Below are 18,173 nucleotides of genomic sequence, written 5' to 3' on the forward strand. Positions count from 1 at the left end.
CCATTTTATTTATTTATATATTTTTTTGGATTTAATGTTTTTGTAACATTTTTGTATGTTATGTTGTAAAGGAATGATTTATATGTGTTGAATATTTTGTGGATTTGTTGATATATTGATCCATGTTGTTTATTTTGCATATGCTTTTTTGGGGGGGGGGGGGGGGGATATGCACATCAGATATGTTTTTCTGATGTGCATCAGTTGTTTGGACTCATTTGATTGTTATCTGGTGATTAAGTTAACCAGATAACACTTGTAATGGGAAACACCTGTGAAGAAGTCCCCTCCTGGAGATCATTGTACTCGCACTTCTTTTAAAGATTTCTGGAGAAAGTATTGTTTGATTCACAGATGAAGGCTTATTGCTGAAACGTTTGAATAATCCAGATGTGCTTTTTTGCATAATACATTTTTTTTTAGAATTTATAAAGGAAGACAAGCGAGTGCGGATCTTTTGCTTTTCAGTTTGAAAGCATTGATATTTTTATGGATCTAAGACCCCAAAAATCTTTTTTGATTTGGCCAAGCTTCTAAAAAATGAATTTAAAATTTTCCCTCATAAGAAATTTAAATATTCTGTTTTTAAATATAAACGCTGTGTATGTATGCTAGAATGTCACTATAGACCTTCAATGCATGCAGTCATGAACTACACATTGTCTTCTGCCTGATCAGAGAATAATCCAATGACCATATGATTTTATTATAGAGTGAATGTAGAAAAACATGTTGCTTATATGTCCTTTATACATGCATTAGATTTTTTTGACTGGTATACTAAAAAGAAAAGCCAGAACCTAAAAATGTTTTATAACTTAAATACATACATAAATACATCATTTTAAAGTATGTTTTTGCTGTTCAAGTATCATTGATGGCAGAGAGTGGATTATGTGTCCAGCAAAGTTGTATAACAAAAAGCTTGAGAAATAGATGTAGATACTCATCCCGAATGAGCAAAACTGTGCTCCAGCATCTATTTCAAGCCAAGCAGACATCTGGGAGCGCTACATCTTTCTTGTGGAGAGATGCATGCATGCATTCAAAGTTGCTCCCAAACACCCACACCATCTTAATTGTAATTTGCTGTTTAATAATCGGATGTGCATTTACCAATATAATGCAATATTACAGCACAGGGCTTTAGATGTGATAAAAGAGTGTTTTATAGAGTGTGTTACAATTGTACCTTGACCTCCAGAAATACCAATATACTCTCTCTTTTATTTTCTCACTCACTTACCTTAGTAATCATTTGATGAATTATGAAACAGCTGATACTTTGTTCATAATTTGCATCTTTCATGGACTTACTCTCCTTCTTTCCCCCTTTTCCCTTTGTCTTTTCTCTATCTCTTCCTCTAATTTTCTCACAGGTGGAGAAATTTAAGCAGGACCCGAGTCCGTCCACGTGCCTGCACTCAATATTTAACGTGCACACTGGAGATGAGGTTTACCAGTATGAAGAGTACAGCCATCTACAGGTTATCTCCATCATACATACACACACAGTATTCATATCAATTGCTATAAAGAGTTGTTTGCTATTAGCATGATATTGTCACTCCCAATTCTGCATCTAAAATATAATTAAAACACAATTAGAAGTATCATACCTAACAATATTATTGAATGTTTTGGAAAGAGCTCTTGTAACCTGCTCTGTCAGTATTTCATGATATAATATAGATTGTGTCGTCTCATTCTTTATCACTGCGTGTTTACTGCATTTATGCTGCTGCAATATCTGCTGACTGTATCATTGGTCAACAGCCCATAAACTTAATTCAAACTTTATGATTAAACTAAATTCAGTTTTGTCGGGACAAGTAATAAAAGCTTGAGTTTTCAGAAAAAAAATTCTCCTTTTGCTCACCATTACCATTTACATTCATATAAAAAGAATACAATTATTATAAAACTGCTGTAACCATAACTATTTTTGAATATTTCTTTCCTTTTCATTTCAAACAGATTGATGCTGTGTCTCTGTTTCTATTGTACTTGGTTGAAATGATTTGTTCTGGACTTCAAATAATCTACAATACAGATGAGGTAAGACTTGATTGCATGAACTACGCTTAAAAAAGTACCAGTACCAGTTCAATTCATGTAAATATTATCTATTGTATCCGTTGGCGTTCTTATTATTCTTCCGTTTCTTCTTCTTCTTCTACTTCTTACTCTTCCACTTCCACTCTTAAGTCTTTGCAGCCCGTAGAACTGTATGGTAAAAAGTTGTTAAATTTGGCACACAGATAGAGGACAGTCTGAAATGTCACTATAGCAAATTTGTCTCTATCCCAATCCCTCTAGCATCACTACTGTCCAAATGTGCATTCATTTTGTTGCAAGGGCTAGAAACAATATTAACTTTTCCTCTGATTCCTTGGCTGAAGACGATTCGATTGCATAACGTCATTTTCTTTAATGAAAAATTTTCCGGCATTTTGAATTTTCCGAAAAAAATGCTTTTTCGAACTCCTCCTAGGCCGTTGCTCTGATTTTCACAAAAATGTAATTAGATCATATTCAGACCATGCTAACAAAAAGTTATGGAATTCAAGTAGATTTGTTAAGCCATTCTTGAATTACCTGCGAACGAATTTGACAAAGTACCGCCAAAATGAATGCGAGGCTATATCTCCGCAACGGTTTAGTGTATTCTGACCAAACTTGGTGTGTTATGACAACCATGACCTGAGGCTACCTGCATTGTTTCGGCGCAGTGCCACCTAGTGTTCAGGAGATGCGAAAGATGGCCATTTTTGCTTATAACTTCTGAACGGTTTGGCCAAAAATCACAAAACTGGTCTTGTTAGATTTGATGCAGCAGGCCGAATTGAACAAAACCCAATTTTCCCATATCGGGAATTTTGTTTGCTATATTTCACGAGCTCATTGGCGTATCAATACGAAATTCGGTATGTGTGTTCGGCACCATGCCCTGACAGTACTCAAAAAAACCCGGGGCAGCGCCACCTTGTGGTCAAAAATTATAATGAAATTTTCCAAAATGCTAATATCTCTTGATTAAATTAGATATTGATTAAATTATGGGTTATGCCGAGAACATGGATACCAATTTTGGCATAGTCAGCCAAACTTCCTGTCCGCCATTCTGATTTTCTTTAAAAACATACTTTTTCTAATTCCTCCTAGACCTTTGATCGTATCGTATCATCTTAAGACTGTGCCGACAAAACGTAATGGATTTCGTGTTGATAGACTTTTGTATACCGCTTCATCAAATTTGATGACATGATGCCAAAACAATTCTGAGGCTGTATCTCTGCAATGTTTTGGCATATTGTTGGTCGGATGCTCCCAGCCATGTTGGCATGACTTGTCGTGTTCTTTGTGTTGGCCCCAATAATTGCTGCTTGCAGCTATATTTTAAATTTGCTTCAGTTCAATTTATTTGCGTAGCACTCTTTACAATACATAATGTATTGTTACAAAGCAGTTTTACAAATAAATGCCTTAAGGGACTTTCACATTTACAGCTGTTCAGCAAAATTTCAGAGAAAATCCAGTCATTTCAATAGGAATGCATGTGATCTGAAATTTAGCGTAAGGGCAAATTATTTCTCTGCAATGATTTCACAATATGTTCAAGTCACACGGATTTGTTGAATTGACAATGGACAATACATTGCTACTCTATTGACAATATACAATGGACCTTTTTGCCCGTGAAATTTTGCTGAAATTTCACTAATATGACTGAACCTTTAAACTGCAAACCAAAGTCGAATCAAGGAACAGCTCACCAAAATATTTAACTTTCTAAATGTTCTTTCTAATGGTATTACCATTATGATGGTACTGTCACAATACTTCCATCCATAGTAAGTACTGTAGATGAGAATTAAAGGATTGGGGAGGTTTTTTAAACCCAGTGGGACTGTCAGTTTCTTCCATGATGCTAGCTGTAGATTAGGCAGTGAAATATTTTACACCCGAAATCTTGTCCCAGACCACTGGATCCTCTCTCTGCCTGCCTGAGGACTTGCTCTTAGGGCATTCTAGCCATGACTACATTGAGCAATTTGGCTGTAAGAAACATTACTGCAGCAAGAAAGCTAAGTTGAGTTGAATTGGTTAAGGGCAAAGAGCAAAAATGCCAATTCCTGCATTTTACCAAGCTGAGAGATCACTTATGCAACTGCTCAAGCACTCTTTTTGTAAAACACTGTAGCACAAATATGAAACCATCTTTTAAAAGGCCTCTTCAAATCCTACCAGCACTCACCCCTGACCCCTGGACTCACACACCAGAGGATACATTGAAGTGTGTTAGTGGTTGCTATAATAGTTGTGTAATCTCTCTCTTTTCTTTGGACTGCATCTTTTATTCCTGCTGTCTGCACACAGGGGCATTTACTTAACACTTTGCTGCTGATAAAACAATGTCTGTTGAATAACTGCAATGTTTATTTATTCAGCCACATTGTCCTTATCTTTAGAAATATTGTTTCTCTTAAATGTTTTGTTTTTAAGCAATTACAGTGTATGACTATTTTGTGTACATGACAGGCAGTATCACTTTTTTAGCTGAGCCTTCCACCCCAACCTTAACAAATTGTCACAGCTTTTATTTTGCTATTTGCAAAAAAGGCTTAATTGACGTCTCTAAACAGTGCCTACTCGGGTATGTAATGCAATTTAAAAAACACAGTCTTCAAATCAGCAGCCCATTACATTCCATTATTAATGAACAGCAGAACAAATCGGGGAGAAATTGCCAGTGTAATATTTTTCCTACTCATCTTTGGCAGAGCTTTTTCTTATAATGTAAGCTTTGCCTCATCTGTGAGCCCTAGTTCTGGTTTGGCTTAGTAGTTAGATTTGGGTTGACTGGTTGTAAGGGAATTCATAATATTATTAATATACACTTATTTTACATAATTTATTGCAATTCTTTCAACCATTACCATGGTAGATTCAGATTCTAAATACAGATGAACCCTAATTTGTGGGATATCTTCTTACAAAAAAAAACATGAAAGTAAAACATACTGATTTAATAAAATACAAATATACCAGGATGGGCAATAGAATTAATAAGTTCTCAGGACTTGCTACATGTTGGTTTGTAGATTCTTGATAAACTTTGTTTGAATGTTTGATTTTCACAAATACAAAAACAACTAAAATCTGTGTGAAAAGTGAGAAAATGTAATGAAAATATTTACTTGTCTTGCTGCTATTCTGTTGGAGTCTTAAGTCATTTGATGTTTAAACAGCTAATACTAGCTACTAAATGTCCATTTAGGAGCTGTTTGTGTGTATGTCTTACAAAACTCAGAATGTATATTTGGCATATGAGTGAATAAGAAATGTCATTGTTAAAATCTGTTATTAGAAAGATTGTCACTGACATGCAGACCAAGGGCTGCTTCAACATTTACTGTGATTAACTCAAATGCCTTATCCAACAAACTCAAACGACCATGACTGATCAATCCTTGATTCTCCGAAAAGTTACACTCTTGCTCTGCTCTCGCTCTCTGCGGCTGAGAGAAGGAAGAAGAGAGAAAATAGTGCCTCCCCAGGCCAGCGGTATTCATTAAGATACCATAAAGCTCGTCACATTAATCATTTTAGTCCAGGCCCAAAATAAAAGTGCTCAAGTCATCCCTCTCTCCTCCTTTTTCCCTCTGCATTTTGCCTTTCGCCTACCTTCCTCAGTGCCCCATTTTAATGTGCTTTAGGGACCCTCAGTTCTCTTCATGTTAAATTAAAAGCGCTGTCATCCCAGCCTCCCCGGGTGTTTGAGCATTTCCTCATTTATGTACCGTAAAGACATCATTCTTTCTCTCTTTTTGTTTTTCCTATGGCCTCATTCCACAATGGGGATAGGAAGTGTTGAGGGGCTTATGTCATTACCAATGCCACCCATGGAAGTGATGGATTACTTTAGCAGCTCTATTCAGTAGATCATTATTCAATTTAAATCTGTGTATAATCAGAATATTAGATGGGTAACATGAAGGTATGCTGATGTATTGACAAAAAATACATGGCCTAGAAAAGCTCTGAGAGCAGGCTTACTTCTCAAAGTAAATCTAGTTTTGTTGATGTGTGTTGATGTCTGGAATGGCAAGCAAAGGCGATGGAGATCTTGATGTGACACATTTCTCTGACATGTTTGCATTTGTAGGTATCGTTCATCCAGAATCTGGTGTTTTGTGTGGAGAGGGCGTATCGTGTGCCAGACTTTGGCATGTGGGAACGAGGAAACAAATATAACAATGGAAGCACAGAGCTGCACTCCAGGTGAGTTTTTTTCATTACCTTTCTGTTTCCTTTTAATAACTTTGTCATTAAATGAAACTGCTATAAGATAAATTGCAGGTAAGGATTCACTATATATAGTTACAACATTAGTTATCGGACGATATTACACTTCTTGTAATTTATCACTATTGGTCAATATTGGATATTCAACTACACTACTCATAAGGGTCTGTAAGATTATTTTAGTCTCTTATGCTCAACAAGGCTGCATTTATTTGATAAAAAAAACAGTAATATAGTGAAATAGTATTAACATTTAAAGTAACTGTTTTATTTTAAAATGTAATTCCTGTGACGGCAAAGCTGAATTTTCATCAATCGTTACTCCAGTCTTCAGTGTCACATGATCCTTCAGAAATCATTCGGATTTGGTGCTCAAGAAACATTTCCTTTCATATCAATGTTGAAAACAGTAAAATAAATGCTTTTATTTGAAATGGTAATCTTTTATAACAATCTTTAAAAGTCTTTACTGTCACTTTACTGTCAATCTGTGTTGACATTAATCTTGAAAAATGCAAATAACACTGCTAAATATAATCTTTAGTAGGTACTTACCTGTACATACTGCACATTAGAATTTTTTTAAAACCTGTATTGATTCACTGGGTACTAAGGCAGCATTCCTCATGCTCAGTGTGGAATAAAACAAACGTTTGTTTACTGCTCGCATTAATGAATCCCAGCACCTGGAACGATGTGAAAGTTTCAGTTCATGTTGGGGAGGTAATAGATTGGAGCATGTTTACAATGGCCCTCCAGTAAAGGTGGCGCTTCATTTTGCCTCCTCCGGGTGAGTCCATGAGTGACTGAACTCTGACTGAGAGGATTCACATAGAGAACCTCCTATCTGCCCATTGCAGACGTGATTCTTAGTGCTCTGCAGACAGCATAGACTGCATTTGCCCAAACAGTATGCTTTATAGAAGAGCAAGTCAATCGGCAGTGACTCCCAACACATCACTTTGCCTCTCTTTCATAACCAGGCTCAATTATGATTATTTCCATCACTGGTTCCTTATCTTGCTGTCACAGCATCCCCACTGAGGGCCAATTAGAGTATTGACTTTTGCTCTTTGCAGTCAGTGTTAACTGAATGAAAAATCTTGAAATATTTTATAACAATCAATTTATGATTCTTCAGTCTTCAAATTATATATTTTAGAAAGCTGTCGGTCAAGTAGGGAAAAGCATGTGTAACTTGTTTTATTATGCTTTTTGCTCACTTATTTAGAAAAAGCATAAAGCATAAAACTGTGCAATTTTACCTCAAGCAACTTATGACAAGTACAGTACAATTAAACTAGAAGTATACAAAGGCCAGTGCTAGTGCAGTCAAGACATTTATAATGTTACAAAATATTTCTGTTTCAAATAAATGCTGTTCTTTTGAACTTTCTATTGATTAAAGAATCCTGAAAAAAATATTAAGCAGCGCAACTGTTTTCAACATTGATAACAGTAAGAAATGTTTCTTGAGTGTCAAATCAGCAAATTAGAATGCTTTACTAAAGGATCATGTCACAGTGAGAACTGGAGTAATGATGCTGAAAATTCAGCGAATAAATTAAATTTTATTTGAAATTGTCATAATATTTCAGAATATTACTATTTTGTATTTGTATTAATATTGTATTTTTGATCAAAGAAATGCAGCTTTGTTGAGCATATAGACTTCTTTCAAAAACTTTAAAAAGTCTTACCATAATGCATGATTATCTCTCTAAAACTGAAAAAGGTCACTAAAACTATTGTTACTGTTGCATTTATTGAGCATCGCGTCTATACAGACTCTCACATGCACTCTGAATTTTATAAATGTGAATGTTAATTATTGCAAACTGAAACAAATATTCCTTGCAAGCAATTAATGAGCTTGTACTTCTAACAAAATAATTTGTTGTGGATGGAGCTCAGAATGAGATGTGTGATAAGTGTTTTATATCAATGTACTCTGGACCAGCACAAAATAAATAGATGTTGCCTAACTGTTTTCAGTGGCAACGTTGTTAGATTCTATTGAAACTGTGCCAGATTTTGAGGAAAGTCACAGAACTCCAGAGGGCTGTAATTCATGACCATTCAAGAGGCTCGATTAAAAGTTTCTTTTGAAATTTTCTCAGAAACTTTCAATTTAATTAGAATGGAAATAAAGGGCATTTCACCCAGTCACAAAGAATTGTTCCAGTTATGTTTCCAATTAAGCCTGGTATGGCATGGCACGATTACAAACCGTCCTCGGCCCGGTATTCTCAGGGCGGTATTCTAACCATGCCGAACCGAATGCATGTAGTGAGGTCGACACTCAGGATAGGTCACTTGTCTGTTGCCTGGCTACTAGTTTATCTTTGCTATTTGAGCGACATAAACACAAATTAATCATAAAATTAAAAGAAATATCTGACCATTCAACGTAATGCAGTCACTGTTTACATCTCGTCATCAGTAAACCATTGTGTTACCGAGACAAAGACTGGCGCATTTCTATTACATTCCAAAGAGTGGCTGTTATCAGCCCCACAGTGGAAACCATGCGTACTGTGTTGGTACCGTACCATACTGGCTGTTCCTGATCGGCACAGAATGAAACGGTTAAGCAAAGAGAACAGTTTGGCCCGATGGTAGAAAAGCAGCTATTGTCAGATTTTACCAATATATCTGGAACTGAGCCCATTTGCTTTCTATCCAAGCAGAAAATCAATAATGCCTCAACCTTGATTGTAATCATAGCTGATGGTTTGGTTGGGGAGGGACACACAGACCAGACCTGGATTCTACCATGTTCTTTTCAATTTAGAATTACCCCCAATGCCTTTCAGTTTGCTCGTTTTCTGCATTTTCACTATTGATTTTTCCTCACAGAGAGCAATTGGGCATTTTTTATTTATTTATTTATTGCTCAGCACCCCTAACTCTAATCGTGTACTCTAATCGTATTCTTCACAAGAGTGAGTGGCTGAAGAAGCAAAAATGACAGAAATTATTAGCTTTGTTTAACCTCAAAGGAGTCTTTCATGGATGAAAACAGCTTTGGACGTAGGCACCTGGAACAGAACTGTATTTAATGAGCTTAGTTCTCTGTTTGGGAAAAGTTCTCAAATAGCAAGTGCAATATTCATTTGTCTTAAAACGGAGGTGCTCAATGTTACTGTGAATCTGTTCTATTCTCTTCTAGCTCATTGGGACTAGCCAAAGCAGCTCTGGAAGCCATCAATGGATTCAACCTGTTTGGAAATCAGGTATTGCTGATGTCTTTTGGCTGCTTAATGGGATAGTTCACACAAAAATCTAAATTCTGTCACCATTTTCTCCCCTAATGTCATTTGAAACCTGTATAATTATCTTTCTTCTGTGGAACACAACAGGAGGTATTTTGCAGATTGTCTAAACTGATCTTTTTCAACAAAATGGTTTGGTGACCAGTGGCTGTCAAACTACAGAAACTATAATAAAGTCTACAGAATTACATAATTTAAATTGTTTGATGAACTGCTTTAATCAAGGAATAATGCTTTTTGAGGAACTTTTTAATGTCCATAAAAGCATATTAGTGGTTAAAAACATCTAAAGGACACAATGTACTAACAGCTCTCTTCATCTTTATAATAATAAATGTGTCTGCTCCTGCATAGGGATGTAATTCCTTGCATAAATGTGTCCAAAGCAAAGGGAGAATCGAAACGAAGTGATCAAGATTATTGGGTCAGATTGTATTTGAGCTATCTGTTTTGTCAGGTTTCCAACTTTAATGGATGGCGAATACTTCTTCCTTCTATCTGATTTTGGTTCTCTTTTCTTTTTGGAGTGGTCATTAGTGGGATTAATTTGTTTTGGTGTTGAGGGAAAATCAAGATGGCAGTGGGCCACATCCATTATATTTGGTAATGGACCGGAAAAGAGATAACATCCTCAAAGTGCATCCATTTTGGACCCCCCATCACCCCCATCCACACACAGATGAAGTCCCTTCGGATTGGATTATTAAGTCATTGGTAACCTTGGTTGTTTCTCAGTTTAATAGAAGGACAGACCAGATTTAGAAATATGGTGTAGTTATTTGGACACTTTAGTTTTGTTGTTTTGACCTTTTGCCAAGTTTGCCTTTTTCTGCCTAATGTGGCTCTCTGTGTTCTGTCATTAGCAGGAAACATGTTGTGGTATGAAATGACTTTATGGAAGTGACTGCTGTAGACAGTGTTGTTTTGAATTAATGGAGGACTCAAATGGCTGGCTTTGCCATGTGTCTCTCAGTTGGATGGAAGGCGTGCTGTGTCATCACATGGGTTATGTTATTAATGATGGCTCTCACGCTCCATTTCCTCAACTAACTCTCAGCGTGGACTGCAGAGCTGGCACTTTCATGTGTTTCTTTGGAACAGGAGCTGTCAGAGCAGGATAAAAGCAGGTAGATCTTAAACACCATATGTTAAGCTACATATTGCTCAGATTTCTGATTTTAATTAAAGCACCATAATTTTGAAACCATTTTACAAATTCTCTTGGTTAGATTTAAGGATGGGCTGGATGGTCTACTTGTCAACTAGTCATCCTACTACCAACATCGTTTAGAGAGGTGATTATATATAAATATATATTTAACATGCTGACAGCATTCTGTCTTTAGAATGCTAAATGTCACATAGCAAATTTCAGCATGCTAAAAACTACACCAAGAAGTTATTTTTTTTATTTTTTTAACTCACCCACATTGATTTTTATTAAAAAATAAAAAAGTCAGTCATCAGTTAATCACCCTCATGTTTTTACAAACCTATGCAGACTTTTGTTCATCTTTGGGTTTGGAACACAAATGAGCATTTTTAATATTGTCCAAAAAATTGCACACAATGAAAATGATAGTTTTGTGCAATAAAATGTTACAGATATGTATCTATATATAGACATACATCCACACTTAGATTTACATTGTTTAGTGCTAAATGTTCAAGGTTAGCTAAAGTCAGCTCTTATCTCACTCAGTAGATGATGGCATGTTCTGCTGGAGTCTACATATCACTGGCACGCCTCCCATTCTCACACTCTTCACAGTCATTTACATTACAATTCCTCTCAGCATATAAATTGTTGGTTTAGAAGCTTGTATGAGCATTTTGTTTCTTTGTTAGCTTCTCTAGATGAGCTAAATGTGCCACAAAATGGTGCTTGTTGTATAATCGGTCTAGGCAGGCAGAAGCGAAATTGCTCTCAGTTTAAATGGAGTGGTGTGAGAGGAATACAGAGAAAACAGAGAAGAAATAGTTTTTTCTGATTGGATGGCCCTTGATGACTAAGAAGCTGCTATAAGACTAAGAAGACTGCTATATATATATATATATAACTCTGTGTGTGTGTATTTTTGTATTTTTAAAAGTGTGTGGCACTCACTGTCTAGGCTGGTGTAGACTGTGCCTTCCAGCTAAGTTTATATTGTGAATCTCATTTGGGGATAGTGAGGTTGGTGGTTTCAAGGTTTTTCAGGCACCGATGTGGGACTGTTGCTGTGACACACCTCAACCCAAAGTAATCTCTGAAATCTGATGGTAAATTTGGTAAATGCTGCATATGAGCAGCATGATTATGTGGTTTTATGGAAAGGAGGATTGGTTTGATTTTAGGAAACCCCTTGCAGGACTGACATGGACCTTTACATTTCCAATATGACATTTTTAAGCAAATCTTGATTTGTGTCTGTAGTGTTTGTAGTCCTATTATGACCTGTAACCGGACACTGCTGAATTCCACCCTTTAAGAGAAGGTTATTATAATGTTTGATTTGTGATGTTTGTTTTCCTTCTGCCCTGCAGGGATGCTCCTGGTCAGTCATTTTTGTGGATCTGGATGCTCATAACAGGAACAGACAGACTCTGTGCTCTCTCTTGCCGAGGGAGTCTCGTTCCCATGTGAGTTCTTTTGCCTACTCTGCATATACAAACTACTGATCCATTATTCAAGGGGTCGTATCATACTTTTTTAAGGATTTTTTTTTTCTTTCCTGAGGTCCATTTACTGTACTGTTAGTCTAGATTTCTCATTTAGTTTTTCATAACCATTCTCGACCTTAGAATTGTACTACTATGCCTGTAAATGTCAATGTAAACAGCCTCTTTGCATATGAAATGAGTAACAGAGTTCAAAAGCCATTCCTTTTGCTGAGACCTTTTGGGGGCAAGCCTAACCTCCAGTTAGCAAGCTAACAATTTAGCATACTAGCTTAGCGCAGCACTAAATGGTTTAGAAAAGCTCTTTGCCTTGCTGGAATGTGCTACACCATTGATCTGACATTAAGGAAGATAGATATGATGGAGTGAGGTGTGCGTTAATGCATTTGCTTTTCTGACTTAAGAAATCCAAGTATTTTTAAAACATAGTACATTTATTAGTTTCAGTATAAAAGAAACATTTATCAAAACTGTTTTCATAGTATATCAAACTCTTTTAATTCGAATTGTCAAGAAAAATTTAATTTCTTGTGATATGACCCCTATAATAGCATCTGTAGAGAAAGCTGCATCCATCAACTCAAAGATTGTCCTTCCCGTCCTTCGCTATATCCATTAGCATTGCATAGTTCACATTCTTCTCTGTGCTAAATTAAATGGAGAACAAAGTGATATCTGTCAAAGAACAGGTAAATTAGCATAATTAAGCCAAATTAAGGCAGTGTATTATGCAAAAATGTTCTTCCCTTGTAAGTTGAGTGAGGTTGTTCTATTCTGTGGCTTGAAGTGTATAGGGTTATGTATCGCATGTATTAAAGCTTCTTCATGAATCTGACTAATGTGTTATTAAAACTGCAGAGGCTAATGTAGAAAAATAGCTCATTCTCAGGAAGAGAGTGGTCACTTAACCCTGGGTTCCCTCGATATTTCCTGATGGAAGGCAAATTCAATAGAGGAGCAGTGAGTCGCTCAATGTCTGTTTCTAATGCAAGTGCTCTTATCATCTAGAACACTGATTCGGCCCTCCTGCCCTGCATCAGCTACCCAGCGTTCGCCGTGGATGATGATGCTCTATATTCCCAGACTCTGGACAAGATAGTCCGCAAACTGAAGGGCAAGCATGGCTTCAAGCGCTTCTTACGGGACGGCTACAGAACGACCAATGAAGACAAGAACCGCAGGCACTACAAACCTGCTGAGATGAAGGTGAGTGTGGTTAGTATATCAGCTGAAATGAAAAAGAAATGGAAGGAAAGGAAATGGAAAATGAAAAGAGTATTTTCCCCCATATTTGGGATGAGTTATGACTAGCCTCAGGTTTAGCCCTTTTATTTGAGAAACAGAGATTTTGTTATAAAGGTTAGCGACAGATCTAATAAATGGCACTCAGGCATTTTTATACGCATCTTTTAATCTGGTGCAGATTTGTTTATTTATTCATCTCTCAGGAGAATACGAGGGCTGTGGGTAAATCCAATTTGATTGGGTTGGACCGTGAGGATATTAAGCCCAGAATTAGCCTGGAAACACGCTGTGTCTGAATCTGAAATCTGAAAGGGGGAGATTTAACCCGCAGCTATCATCACATCAGCTGCCAGAGCTGACCTCCCACAAGTAGAAGGAAATGAGAAGAAAAAAGAAAATGACTCTTAGTCAGGCCAAATGCTCCATCAATACAGTACATTAACCTAATTACTTAATTCACCCAAACAAGAAAGTACCATGGTAATTAAAATAGCCCCACATCATCACATAGCCTTCACCATACCTAGAGATTGGCATTGAGTACTTTCCATAAGATCATCTCTCAATGCAAATCAAACCAGCTATTAGGCTAACTGAAATAAAACCATGGCAATCTCTAGGTATGGTGAAGGCTATGTGATGATGTGGGGCTATTTTAATTCCAAAGGCCAAGGGAACTTTATCAGGATGCATAGTATCCTGGATCCATGAAGTAACTGGCCTTTAAAAATAAAAATCTGCCTGCCTCTATGGGAATTTAACATAGGGGTGTCCAAATTTATGCACCCTGTATTTTAAGGAAGAACATTTATTTATTTACGATACATTATTCATTCACAAAGAAAATTGGTGTCCTTAAAGGTTGGATTTTTCCTAATTTTTTTAATTAAGGCATTAAGTTCAATTTCCAAAAGATGATTTTTTATTCCTCTTTTTAGTCAACTTTAGCATGGGTGTCTAAACTTATGCATAGCACTGTATCTTTGATTTTATTGCATTTTACAAAATGTCCAAACTTTTCTGTAAATGGTATTGTAAAAAAACAGTTATTTTAAACTGCAATATTTCACAATATTACAGTTTTTACTGATAAATTAATTAAAGCTTGTTGAGCATAAGAGACTTCTTAAAAAAATAAATACAAAAAATATTACCGGCCCCAAACTTTTGAACGGTGGTGTACTTTTGTAGAACCGTTGAAGAAATAGATGTGATAGTATATGATTACGCTAATCATTCAGTACCATGGTATTACGATCTGCCCACTTTTATAAAAAAAACAAAAAACTGCTTAAACAAGATGGTTTGCTGGAGAGGTCTCAAAACCTCTCAAAAACCAGCCAATAGACAGTCCTGATATACGCTTGTTTGGATGTTGTTTTTAAAAATAGTACTGGTATCCCATGTTCCCTACACACTATTTTTGTTTGTGTAGTAGTCAATTTCTTATAAGGGAATGTAATGCCATTTTATGTTTTTATTATGTTTTAAGATACATTAAATCATTGTGCTATGAATTATGTTCTTGATATCTTTATGTTATCAGCCTGTCATGTTCAGACAAATACAAACTCTTCTGCCTGGTTGGAGTTTCCATTCTGTTGAACCCATAACCAAGTTATGATGACAGAGGATTTCAAGCCTGAATGTCTCATAGTGACTGAATTTCCTCTGGTGAATGATATAGTCTCACTAAGTAATTGTAGTAAGTGAAGCCAAAGACCCCTGAGACTCCTTCTGTTTACTGTGAGTAGGCCTCAGTGTCTGCTCTTTCCCACCCAGGAGACATTTATTTAATATGTCTGCCCCACATATCTCTCTCTCTCTCTCTCTCTCTCTCTCTCTCTCTCTCTCTCTCTCTCTCTCTCTCTCTCTCTCTCTCTCTCTCTCTCTCTCTCTCTCAAATTCAAATTCAAATGAGCTTTATTGGCATGACTTGTACAGTATTGCCAAAGCATTGGCCATTACATAAGCAACGAACAAATAATCAATAAAGTCAATAAATCAATCAGTAAACAATTGCATGAATACATTTATATAAACAAGAAAAAAGAAAGAAAGAAAAAAACAACAACAACAACACCTTTGTACATTTGTACCAACATTCAGACAAGATAAGAATGATTCTGACTTTAGTTTCGTCCACTCTCTTTCTCTCTCTCAATTCAATTCAATTCAATTCAAAATTGCTTTATTGGCATGACTGTACATATTACAATATTGCCAAAGCTTGTACATCAAAATAATAAAGTATTATAACATAACTTAAATCTAAATGTACTACTTAAATTAATTGTACAAATTAACAGTGTAACAAATTATAATATCTGTGAACATTTTACACCACAGTGTTTTAACATATACACGTACACACATATCTCTCTCTCTCTCTCTCTCTCTCTCTCTCTCTCTCTCTCTCTCTCTCTCTCTCTCTCTCTCGCTCTCTCTCTCTCTCTCTCTCTCTCTCTCTGGTTTGAAAAAAGTGGATTTTATTTTTAGTCTTTCAGGGTTTAATGTTAGGCTTTTGGCGCAACTAGTGTTAAGAAACCACGTTTAAGTCTTGAAAAATGGTCCTTTAAATCAAATGATTTTAAACTGTTAGTTAGAAAGTAGATTAATTTAGTTATTTTCTCTCAGTTTTAGAAAATGTCTATACAAGTAACCCTATTTTTGCCCTGAAACAGCTTTTATGCGATATGCCAATGATGCGAGACCAGTCCAATTAACAGCCTTTATTTCATTACATCCTAATCTCTCACTCTTATCTCCTAATACCACAGCAATTGTCTTGCGAGATTGCTAGAGGAGATAGAGAAGTCTTAATTACATTTGGGAAAGGTTGAGAGACATTTTGTTCCCTGTCAGCCATCAAAGTGTGCTTTAGATTTTGTACCTCTTAAGCAGCTCACAAGATTTCCTTTTCTAAAGACAGATCATTCGAATTGAGGTTGTCATATAATTGGCAGCGATGAAAAGAGGATCACGGAATTGTATTACGAACGTTTCATGTCATGAATAGTGAGAATATTGTGAATGCATGAGCTTTAAGTTTTAATTGCAGCCTGAAAAAGTGGGTTGCTAAATGTGGTATGATTGAGCGGAATAAAACGACATCAGAATGCTCCATGGGCACAAATATGCCCACACAAAATTGTTGGTTAATCCCTGTTTATTTGGTTTGATATTGATACAAATGTTTTTGATGGATTACTCCCTAAGTAAACTCAATCTGCCCACACATGTGCACATGTAGCCCTAATTTTGAATTACTGTTTGAGAGGAAAGGCTTTCATTTTAACACAGCATCTGTAGACACTTAAATGTTGACTTATACTTCTAAATGAATTTGATAAAACAAGCTGCAGTCACATAATTTGAATTAATTATTGCATTTTCACACTCACAACCCATCTCTACATGTGAGTTGATTTTAATTTCAAACCCAAGTGATTCATGGCTCTGCTCTTAGGAAACAGAGACGGAGCACTATGGCTTTTTAATGGAGTTTCTGCTTGACTGCTGTACTTTACTTCAACATAATTGTTTTCTGTTTTCCTGAACTATCGTAACTGGAAAACAGAGGTTGTCTGGCATTTCCTCTCAATGTTTTGAAGGGCTTCTATATTATATATCTGCATTTTGCTGCAGGTAACATATTGCAGTCAAAGTCAGTCAAATTACGGGTTGTTTGGCACTCCAAATGTACTATTCATTTAATAATGTGGGATTTTTATTTTATTTTTGTTTGCTCATTTTATTTTTTCAATTTTATTGCATATTGCACACAGGCAGATTGAGGAATTCATGTACATATTTACCTTGCACAGTTAACAATAACAGGTTTGAACAGGTATCATGTTCTTGAATAATTACGTGATTTGTTTAAGTAATGGCTCCTCATGCATCTGGTGTCTTATTCTCTGCCCTGTGATGTTTTTCAGCTCTTTGATGGGATTGAGTGCGAGTTTCCCATTTTTTTCATCTATATGATGATTGACGGTAAGATTCATGGATAATAAATTGTAGGCTCTATAATAATATATTATATTGTATTGTATTGTATTGTATTGTATTGTATTGTGCATATAATAGCATGGTTTATGTTTCACTGTTAAATTTACAGTTAAAAAATGTCAGCTGTATTGTCAGATATTGCATATTGGTGCCTGTATATTTTGCAATTTAAAACTGTATATTTCATTAAGTGATGTAACGTTAATATACCAGTCTACTTTAAGTACCAATACCTGCTTTTGTACTAATACTCACCATAATAACACAGATGGTACCACAGAAAGCCACATGATAAATCACAGTTCTTTGTAAGTTGCCTGTCCATAAAACATGGCCATTACTCGTGTATAAACGACCTACTGGGTCATTCGCACAAAGACAAAACATCATCAGGGTAGCACACGACACAAAAAAAATCAATAAACATTCATTTAAGAGAGTGTAATGCAAAACTCCCTAATGTACATTACTGACAACAGAAAGAAGAAACAAAAAATTGGGAATGTCTTTTTACTGTTTTTCACCATGAATATGGTAGTTCATAGTTTTTCTTTGCAAAATCCATAAATTGGACAGTATTTTACATTGCGATGTTAAACTATTACTTACAGTTAATCAATTAAATGGTTTTTACGTTTTTAGAGTGTTGCATGTAAATGATGAGCTTGC

General features: G+C 35.9%; 1 protein-coding gene across 3 annotated transcripts in view; it reads left to right on the plus strand.

The window, feature by feature from the left end:
- Nucleotides 1-18,173, plus strand: part of phkb (phosphorylase kinase, beta) — a 74,325-nt gene that overhangs the window by 17,358 nt on the left and 38,794 nt on the right. For all 3 annotated transcript variants that reach the window (XM_084109120.1, XM_084109119.1, XM_084109121.1), the window contains 7 exons: nucleotides 1,380-1,487; nucleotides 1,978-2,058; nucleotides 6,170-6,285; nucleotides 9,482-9,545; nucleotides 12,111-12,206; nucleotides 13,254-13,451; nucleotides 17,432-17,489. In XM_084109120.1, the coding sequence (XP_083965246.1) occupies nucleotides 1,380-1,487; nucleotides 1,978-2,058; nucleotides 6,170-6,285; nucleotides 9,482-9,545; nucleotides 12,111-12,206; nucleotides 13,254-13,451; nucleotides 17,432-17,489 (721 nt within the window). The remainder of the gene's footprint in view (nucleotides 1-1,379; nucleotides 1,488-1,977; nucleotides 2,059-6,169; nucleotides 6,286-9,481; nucleotides 9,546-12,110; nucleotides 12,207-13,253; nucleotides 13,452-17,431; nucleotides 17,490-18,173) is intronic.

The sequence above is a fragment of the Abramis brama genome (assembly GCF_963993115.1).
Source record: "Abramis brama genome assembly, chromosome: 3".
In the NCBI taxonomy this organism is placed as follows: Eukaryota; Metazoa; Chordata; class Actinopteri; order Cypriniformes; family Leuciscidae; genus Abramis; species Abramis brama.